A 9394-nucleotide genomic window follows, 5' to 3' on the forward strand; every position below is an offset into this window, starting at 1 on the left:
CAGGTGGTGACTGAAGCAGCTGTGCTACATTGCCTGCCCTTGGAGCTGGGAAAGTTGAAAACTGGGTTTGTTAGGGTTACGGATAAAGTGCTGAGCTCTCCCTTTCTTTACCAGGGACTTTCAATTTCGAAGCCACTGGGATACACCTGTTAGCCCCATTCTGGGCTCTGTGCTGCTTTCCCAGACTTGCCGAGGCCTCTGGATTCAGACAGAAGTCCTAGACATGGAGGTGGAGCTGGACAAGCAGATGAAGGCATCTTCCCAGGCCCCAGGGATGTTCTCTGTTGAAGATAGCAGACACTGTCCTGGTGGAGGCGGTGGGAGCACAGGGTGGGGCAGCTGGGCCAGTAGGGTCCAAAGCTGCAGAGGCCCAGGGTGGCTGGACGCCACTGATAAGGCACAGGTGGCCAGGAGGGGACAGTGCCTCTTGGTCACTTCAGTGGTGACAGCCAGCATGGAAGGGGGAAAGCCGTGGGAAGCTAGTGGGGACCCTGAGGGCCTGATGACCTCCCAAGGCCTCCTGCAGGACTGGGACCAGCGGTGAGAGGGGCACTGGGGCGTGGGGGCGGGGCTTTGGGCTGCTTGCTGCCCACAGCACACCACAGTGCATGGGGACTCCTATAAAATACAGAGATATGGGGACAGCAAGATCCAGGGACGGGCACCCACATCCCCTAACAGCAGGTGTGTCATCACTTCAGATGCGTCATTGAACCTGAACAACCTCCCACAATGATAGATGTCTTGTCCACAAGAACCAATGCCCATGGCCCAAACCCATGAGCTATAGGTTCTTCGCAAGGCGCGTTCTCTCTCTCATACACACACACAGCATGCTTGGACACACACGCCTGTGTTCAGACATGCTGGAATCCAGGGGAAGCTGTGGCTGCTCCAGCCCACTCCCTCCCCTCCCCATCCTTCTTTGGAGTTTAGGTTTCAGGGTAAACTGAAGCCCAAAACGTCCTCCTCTCGCCCAGGATTTTTGTCAACCGAAGTCTGGCCCTGGGCAAGATCCGATGCTTCGGCTTTGACATGGATTACACGCTGGCTGGTAGAGGGGGCTGGAACGCACAGTGGGCTCTGGCTGGGGCTGGGTGGGTGGGCGCAGCGTAAGGGAGTGGGGAGAAGCAGGGGGTGCCAAGCAGCCAGGCACCAACTGGCCCGTGGGGCCTGCAGCCTACAAGTCCCCAGCTTACGAGACGCTGGCCTTCGAGCTGCTGCTGGAGCGGCTGGTGTGTGTTGGGTACCCGCACGAGATCCTGCGCTACACCTACGACCCCGCCTTTGCCACCAGGTACGGGATGTCCTGCCTGTCCAGGTACGGGCCGTCCAGCAAGGCGGCTGCTGTCGTAGTCCGCTTGGCACTGTCCCCTCCAGCCGCTGCGCGTTCTCTCTTCCCAGGGGCCTGGTGTTTGACGCACTCTACGGGAACCTGCTGAAGGTGGACGCCTACGGGAACGTGTTGCTGGGCTTGCATGGCCTCACCTTCCTCTCTGAGTAGGGCTGGCTAGGGGAGGACGGGAAGAGCGGGAACGGAAGAGGGGTACTGGGCTTCCTGGGGAGGCCAAAGGCAGGAGGGGATGGAGGGAGGCAGTCTGATGGAGGAGGACGGAGGGGTGGGTGCAGTCGGGAATAAGGGGATTTGGGGATGAGCATTGGCTGCAGTGACCCCACCCGTGCCCAGGGCCGAGGTCTGGAGCTTCTATCCCAGCAAGTTCATCCAGAGGGACGACATTCAGCGGTTCCACATCCTCAACACGCTCTTCAACCTGCCCGGTGAGGGCCCGCATGGGGCGGGGAGGGGGCCTGGACCTCAGAGGAGGGGGCTGCCCCTGACTCGGGTCTCTGCCCCAGAAACATACCTCTACGCCTGCCTGGTGGACTTCTTCTCCAGCTGCTCCCGTTATGTCAAGTGCGTCCCCATGGCCTTCCCCGCCCTGCTGGGGACCACCAGGAGCCCCTGCCACCTTCCTGGTAGTGAATGGTCCTGTCTCTGAGGGGGAGGTCCTGGGCACAGGGTGCTGGTACTCCTCCTGGGGGTGGCTCAGGGTTTAGCTGGTGCAGGTCCTGGCATGGCTGGAGGCAGGTGGAACCTGCGTGGCTTGTGTCTCTTCAGCTGTGACACTGGCTACCAGCATGGGAACCTCTTCATGTCCTTCCGGAGCCTCTTCCAGGACGTGACTGATGCCATGAATAATGTCCACCAGTCGGTGAGCTGCCCAGGGCCCCAGGACCCTGGATCTGTCTGCATGTGGCTCTCTGGGGGCAATCTCCAGGCCTCCAGTCCCCTCGGGTCCTCTCCGCTCTCCCCTCTGGCAGCACTATTCCCGCCATCTTGGATGTGGGCTCATGGGCAGGTCCACGGGAGATGCGCGCATACACACCCTGCTCTCTGCTCCCTCCTGCAGGGCTGTCTCAAGGAGAAGACCCTGGAGGATCTGGAGAAATATGTGGAGAAGGACGTGAGTGGCCACAGACCAAGGCCATGACCAAGCCCTGCCCCTGTCCCTCATGGCTGCCTCTCCTTCCCTTCCCTGCCATCTTCCTTGAGGTTTAGACACAAACTTGCACCCTGAGGGTGGGCGTCATTTGGGGCCTTCCTGCCTGGCCTGGAGCTAGGCTCCCAGGAGGCAGGAGACCTAAGAAGAGGGGGAGAAGGAGGTGTCTGCCACTCTGGGAGACCCTAGCCCTGGGGTCACTGTAGTATCTGCCCCAGGATCGGATTCCCATCCTGCTGGGCAAGATGAAGGAGGTGGGAAAAGTGTTCCTGGCCACCAACAGCGGCTACAACTACACTGATGTGAGTGTGCGTGTGTGTGAGCGTGCATGTATGCACACGAGTATGTGAGGGTGCGTTGTGTGAGTTGCAAGCATGCACATGGGTTCTGTTTCACCAAACTGCTCCTGCAGCCCGCCTCCTGTGTGCCCTGGGTGTATGGGGGTGAGGGCAGAGGCGGGCTGTGGCTCCCGGGTCCCACCCTGACCCTGCCCTGTCCTTTCAGGCCATCATGACCTACCTGTTCAGCGGTGGTGGGGTGAGTGACTTATGCTGGGTTGTGTTGGGCCATCAAGTACAGGGCTGGTCAAGCTGCAAGGCTGGAGGTCCCTCCCAGGCCCAGCCCTCCCATGGAGGAGAAGCCAAACTTGGGAGTTGTTCCTTTACCTGCTGGGGTCTGGCTGGCTTCTCTCTAGAGCCCTCAGTCAGGCCATGAAGGTGCCCTTTTGGGGTGGGGGTGCATGTCCTCTCCTACAAGGCTGGGAAGAGGTGATTGGCTGTTTGGGGAGGGCTGATGGGGCGGGGACTGGAGTGAGATGCAGGCATCACAGGCCCTGGGTACTGGGGTGTGTGTGTGTGTCCCACGTTCCTGGGTGTCTGCCCCATGAGGGATGCTGAGGCACCTGCAATGCCCATCAGCCACTTCTGCCAGCTCTCCTGGGCACATCCCAGCTCCATGTGGCCAGGAGGCTGCTGGTCTCTGTGGGGTGGGGCTGCGCTAGGCCAGCTTCTCCCCACCACGTGCATGCTGTGTGTCCCCTCCATGCTCGCCCCCGCCACAGGCTGAGGCATCGGCCAGGCCCTGGAGGTCTTACTTCGACCTGGTGGTGGTGGACACACAGAAGCCTCGATTCTTTGCGGAGGGGACGGTGCTCAGACAGGTCAACACGGTAAGGCAGGGGCTGAGGCCCCGCCCACCTTGATGAAGGGAAGATGGGGAGGATCACAGCTTGGTGGAGAGAGGCAACCTGCTCCTTCTGCCTCTGGAAGCAGGGAGCCAGAGGCCTCCTTCAGGGCCCCGCTGTCTGCTCCCTCCTTAGCCACTCCAAGCCTTCTCTGGCCTGGGGTACAGCTGCTGTTCTGGCTAGGGTACCCAACCTCTTCCCTTCCTCCCCTCCAACCCAGGACTCAGGAAAGCTCCGCGTGGGCACTTACACCGGGCCACACCAGCACTGCGCCGTCTACTCCGGAGGTAGCTGCTTGCTCGGCCGTGTGTCCTGCTTCTCGGAGCCCAGGGTATGGACCTCCCCTGCTGAGCTATGGACAGGCAGCTTGAGCGAGCACCTGTGGTGGGCAGGTTCCTCGGACATGGTGTGTGAGCTGCTCGGCGTGCGAGGGAAGGACATCCTGTACGTGGGAGACCACATCTTCGGGGACATCGTGAAGTCCAAGAAGCGGCAGGGCTGGCGCACTTGCCTGGTGGTTCCCGAGCTCTCCCGGGAGCTGGGCATCTGGGCCCGAGAGAAGGGTGAGCCACTGGGGGGCTAGGGTGGGTGGCTGCCACTGCAGGGACCACCCCACTGCCGTCTGCCTCCTTCTTCTGCGGGGGAGGGGCAGGGATTAGTCATGAGCAGAACTCCATCCACCATGGTCTGTGCGGGAGCGCAGGAAGCAGATACCCAGAGAGGTTAAGTAGCTTGCCTAAAGTCACACAGCTGGACTCGGACCCTCAGGTAGGGGCTCCAGGTTCCCCCTTGTTTCCTGGGCTGGGGCTTCCTTCCTCACCCTTCCCCTCCCTCCCTACCTGCTCCAAGGACTCACAGGAAGTGGAAGGTACATGGTTTTCTCTTGCTGGAATGGCATGCAGTTTTATCCTGAGGTTGTGGCTGTTGTTAACTAGAGCAGCCTGGGGCTTCTTCTCTGGGGCCGGTGTGAGTCATTGCCCTGTGACTTCGGGAAGGTCTCCTGGCTGCCTGAGGCCGTCCTCCCCTGTCCACGGGTTCTATGCTGACCCCTTCTGCTTCTGGCTGGGGTCTCACCTGACTTGGGGTGAGCTCATGTCCTCAGCTCGGTTAGTGTAGACCCCCCACCCTCTACCCCTCCCCACCCCACAGCCCCAGGCCAGCCAGGGCCAGTGAGGGATTCTGTTCCTTGTTGGGTTGTAGAGCGAGAGGAGGAGCTGAAGAGGCTGGACACACACTTGGCAGACCTATACCAGTGAGCACCTGGTCCACCTGGGTGGGAGTTGGGGTCAGCACAGCTTGGCCCAAGGGGTTAGGAAACCAAGGTGTGTTTCTGGGTTGGGTGTTACTAGTTAAGTGGACTTTGGGGACCTCAGTGGCTTCCCAGGGACTTCCACTCACTGACCCCTGTTCCTCCTCCTAATCCACCCACGGGCTAGCACTCCCCACGAGGGGCCCCTTGTGTCTACCCCTCGCCGACTCTCCAGGGGTCTGCTCCTGGCTCACCTGCCATTTTTGCTTCAGGCACATGGATGGAAGCAGTGCTGGCCTGCAAGTCATCAACTCCACTAAGAAGGAGATTCGGGTAAGAGCAGGGGTGGGAGGGGTCAGCCCTGTGTGGGAGGAAGGGAAGCGCCCTGGTTTGCAGCTTGCATGGGCTGTGTCCTGTCCCTGGCTGATGTGCCCCAGCTGCCCCTGGCCTTATCAGACAGCGCCCTCTGCTGGCGCATCCGCCAAATAGCGGCAGCGTCCTCGATCAAGGGCCAGTGGAGGCGATTTGTTGATTTCTGGGGTTTGCCTGCTGCCCTCTGTCCTAACCCCCTTTGAAGAGCATGCCAGCTGGGGTGTGCCTCCACATGACCAGCTGGCCAGCTATGAGTGACATCTGGGGCCAACCAGAGAAGGGTCCAGAGAAAATGTGACCGAGGATTCTGGGGGTGGGGGAGAAAGGCAAACATTTCCTTGTGGCACCAGGAGCCACACTCCCAGGCGGGGAGATTCCTGCAGGCCTGCTGGGCTGGGGGGCATCATGCCACGATGCAGCATATCCCTACCCAGCTGGGTCCAATGCAGCTTTGGGAAGGCTGTTGCAGGTTCTACTGCATAAGGCACATGGAGCTCACCTCCCAGCCTCATGAGCCTGGCTGGGCCGGGATTGTCACACTTTGCCAATGAGGCAGGTGAGGCTCAGAGAGGTGGCAATAACATGCCCTTGGCTATCCTGGGACCGATGACCAGGTCCATCCTCCTTGCTACAAACAAAAAGCCTAGTCGTGGGATAGGCAAGGGCAAGTTAGGTGCGTGGTGAGTCCTGCAGGTGCGTGGCCTGTGGGTTTCAGTCCCACAGGTGGACACAAGTGCAGTGTCCTCCCACATCTTAGCTGACGGGGCGGAAGTGGGCTGGGATCTCAATGCATCACACCGTCCTCCTGGCCAGAGGCTCACCCGGGAGCTGGACTTGTGCTACCGCACCACGGGCAGCCTGTTCCGCTGCGGCTTCCGCCAGACGCTCTTCTCCAATCAGCTGATGCGCTACGCCGACCTCTACACCGCCACCTGCCTCAACTTCCTGCACTACCCGCTCAGCTCGCTGTTTCGTGCCGTCCCGGAGCTGGTGGGTCCCTGCACAAATCTGGAGAAGGAGCTGTCGGAACCTCATCCCTGTTAGGACTTTGCAAGGTCACCAGACCCAGTCTCCCACCTGGAAAACACGCACGGGAACAGTCCCACAGAGATGCCCCTGTCCTTCCCTCCACCTGGAGGATCGAGCAGAGACAAGCTGCTTATTGAGTGTCTGTCATTTTTCATGCTGGGCTGGGTGCTGCCTGATGTGTACCAGACCCCAGCAATGAAGAGTTTTTCTCCTTGCTTGCCCTTGGGTAGAATGGAAAGGCAGAAAAATTGAACTTCCTGTGGTCACATTACTAGTAGACTACACAGCTGGGATGGGACCCTAGGGCTGCCAGGTTCCAGGTATATACTTGGCTGGTGCCCTGTTGGCACCACCACCCATTTCTGAGCCAGGGAAGTGCAGCTGGCAGAACCTTCCCTCCCTTGGCGACCCGCCCCCAGGCTCTGCACCCTCACTGGACAAGAACCTGGCGGCTGTGGATGGGGATAGTCCGTGCCCAGCTGATGCCCCTGCAAGGCCTTTCCACCAGAGGGCTGCTCCCTTTGCATCTGAGTTTGTCCTGCAGATGCCGCATGAATTAGCTGTGGAACAAGAACGGGCTGGTCTGGACCCTACCTCCTGCCCCGTCTCTGGCAGCCGGAGGGTGAGTAGCTGGGAGGGAGCCAGGCTCTGCTCCTCACCAAGGAGCCGCGTGGCTGTGGGCTTGGAGCTGGGGCGGCTTGGGGCTGGCATGGGCTGGCATGGGCTGGCATGGGCTGGCATGGGCTGGCATGGGCGGCTTGGGCTGAAGCCGGGTTGCACTGGGAAGGCCATGACCGCTGGGCGGTGCTGTGGAGGCATTTTGGTCTTCAAGTGTCTTTTATTTATTTATTTATTTTTTAAATAAAATTTTATTTTGACATTCTTTACAAGGTTAATTAGGGGCAAGTGTCTTTTATATGTAGAAACACATGTGATACATTGTTTTTCTTTCTCCTTTGTTATAGTTAGGGCATTAGATGGATATTTAAAATTACGCAGACAATAGTTACGAATTTTAATTGAGTGTGTAAAGGAGGAAATTATTTGTAAATTCGGGCTTGGCTGTCCTGCGCTTTTTCAGGCACTGCTGCCTGCTAACTCCTTTCCTTTCTGAAGATTTATTTTTATGAAAGCATTATAGAGAGGGAAGGAAAAGGAGAAAAGGGAAAGAGAGAGAGAGAGAGAGAGAGAGAGAGAGAGAGAGAGACTCTATTTGCTGGTTCATAAATGACCACAACAACCAAAGCTGGACAGGCCAAAGCCAGGAGCCAGGAACTCCATCTGGTCCACCCCACGGGCACTCGCTCCCCTGAGCCAGGCTGAGCCAAGGGCTCCCCCTACCGAAAGCTTCTATAAACACCAATAGGTATAGGCGCTCACTTTGGATCCTGGCAAGTGCTGTGCTGTCACTCTGCTTCTGGGCATGTTTTATGGGCAGCCTTGGCTCCCAGCGTGGCTTGGCATCCTGACCCTGCAGGGAGATTCCTGTCCACTCTGGCTTGCTTTTGAAGACAGCCCTCTCCTAGGTTCTGTTAAGTCGAGTGGCATGAGAAGGCATGATGCCATCTTTCAGACTGTTTCTTACTGAGACCCGTCCACCTGACAGCGTGAGCTGCTTACTTGCCTAGCGGAGCTCAGAATTTAGACGTTCATCTTCTTTAATCAGGGACTTGCGGTAGTTTCCACACTTGTGAGCCGGTCACACCCAAACCTGGTACCTGGGGACTCTCCAGGAAGGTTTGACCCCTTCCTTGCTCCCATCACTGGCCCGGCTCATCTGGGAGTATCGGTGGCAAATTTTCTGTCCCATCTTGGGAAGAAGGTTTCCGTGACCATTGTCTTTGTTTTTTCATAAGGTTGAAGGTAAAGAGAGCGAGGACCAATGCGGGTCGCACTGCGGCTGACCACATCCTGGGCGTAGACCGGCACCTGTCATCACAGGTCACCTTCTTACTTGAGATTCGGGAACAGTATGGAAGAAGCACGCAACCGCTGCCCTCATCTCCTTGGTGTCATGGATTCCTGGCAGAGGAGGGCCTGGAAGTCATCCCCGTGGCCTTGCAGCTGCCGGAAGTGTGTGTATAGTCAATGGGAACTACTTGACTCAGTTCTCTTAAGCTGCCTTAAAATGCCTGATTTTATTTCTCAACATCACCTTATATAACTCAGGGTTTCTAATGCCCTTGATTTTGTCACTTAGTAATACCAATAAAATAGAATTGGTTAGAGACTGCTCCAGTAACTGTTCTTGCAGTCCAAGTCACTACGGATTGAGTGAGGTAGCAAAAGGCCTTTGAATTAGATACGAGTGCATCATGACATACAAAGACGAGCTTCTCAGCAGCCTCTCCTTCCGGTGCCCCTGATTTTAATTCTCTCCCATGGCTCACTTCTTTGTCAGCTGGTGGTATTGTTGGCATTACATGGAAGCTTAGAATGAACCTGCCTGTTTAGAATGACAAAGCAGATCTGTGGGGGGGGGGGAAGTCTGACGTCACAGTTCACCTGTTTCATCGTGTGTGTGTGTGTGTGTGTGTGTGTGTGTGTGTGTGTGTGTGTGGCTCAGCAGTGTGACTCCGTAGGGCTGTGTAAGGGGAGCAGGTCACATGCTCAGGGTTCACGTACTGCTTTATACTGCTGTGCATTTCAGAAGCTGCCGGGGCCTGTCTTCCCTGAGTGACATCTGGGCTGAGTCTGCAGCGGTTGGTTCCCCACACAGAAAAATCGGGATCCCTGGCCTCATGTCTTTAAACACCAGGTTCTTTTTTTTTTTTTTAAAGATTTTATTTTATTTTTATTGCAAAGTCAGATATACAGAGAGGAGGAGAAACAGAGAGGAAGATCTTCCATCCGATGATTCACTCCCCAAGTGACTGCAATGGCTGGTGCTGTGCTGATCCAAAGCCAGGAGCCAGGAACTTCCTCCAGGTCTCCCACTTTGGTGCAGGATCCCAAGGCTTTGGGCCGTCCTTGACTGCCTTCCCAGGCCACAAGCAGGGAGCCGGATGGGAAGCGGGGCTGCTGGGATTAGAACCGGTATGCATACGGGATCCTGGCGCA

At 57.5% G+C, this 9394-nt stretch overlaps 1 protein-coding gene across 1 annotated transcript; it reads left to right on the forward strand.

Moving 5' to 3' along the window:
• Positions 1–454: 454 nt before the first annotated feature.
• On the forward strand, positions 455–8419 carry NT5DC4 (5'-nucleotidase domain containing 4). Its single transcript, XM_040993357.1, has 17 exons — positions 455–540; positions 981–1054; positions 1180–1297; positions 1405–1500; positions 1688–1779; positions 1858–1915; positions 2120–2213; positions 2412–2465; positions 2720–2803; positions 3006–3038; positions 3562–3669; positions 3905–3971; positions 4077–4247; positions 4885–4936; positions 5206–5266; positions 6879–6956; positions 8198–8419. Exons 1-17 carry the CDS (start codon positions 455–457, stop codon positions 8417–8419), a joined length of 1548 nt encoding a protein of 515 aa, XP_040849291.1.
• The last annotated feature ends 975 nt before the right edge of the window (positions 8420–9394 follow it).

This window comes from Ochotona curzoniae, unplaced genomic scaffold (assembly GCF_017591425.1).
Source record: "Ochotona curzoniae isolate NIBS_2020 unplaced genomic scaffold, NIBS_Ocur_1.0 contig_883, whole genome shotgun sequence".
Taxonomy (NCBI): Eukaryota; Metazoa; Chordata; class Mammalia; order Lagomorpha; family Ochotonidae; genus Ochotona; species Ochotona curzoniae.

Coding starts and splice junctions, on each gene's coding strand:
- NT5DC4 (XM_040993357.1), top strand. CDS start 455: ATGGAAGGGGGAAAGCCGTGGGAAGCTAGTGGGGACCCTGAGGGCCTG. Junction 4,248..4,884: donor CATCTGGGCCCGAGAGAAGG/GTGAGCCACTGG, acceptor GTTGGGTTGTAG/AGCGAGAGGAGGAGCTGAAG. Junction 4,937..5,205: donor CACTTGGCAGACCTATACCA/GTGAGCACCTGG, acceptor TTTTTGCTTCAG/GCACATGGATGGAAGCAGTG.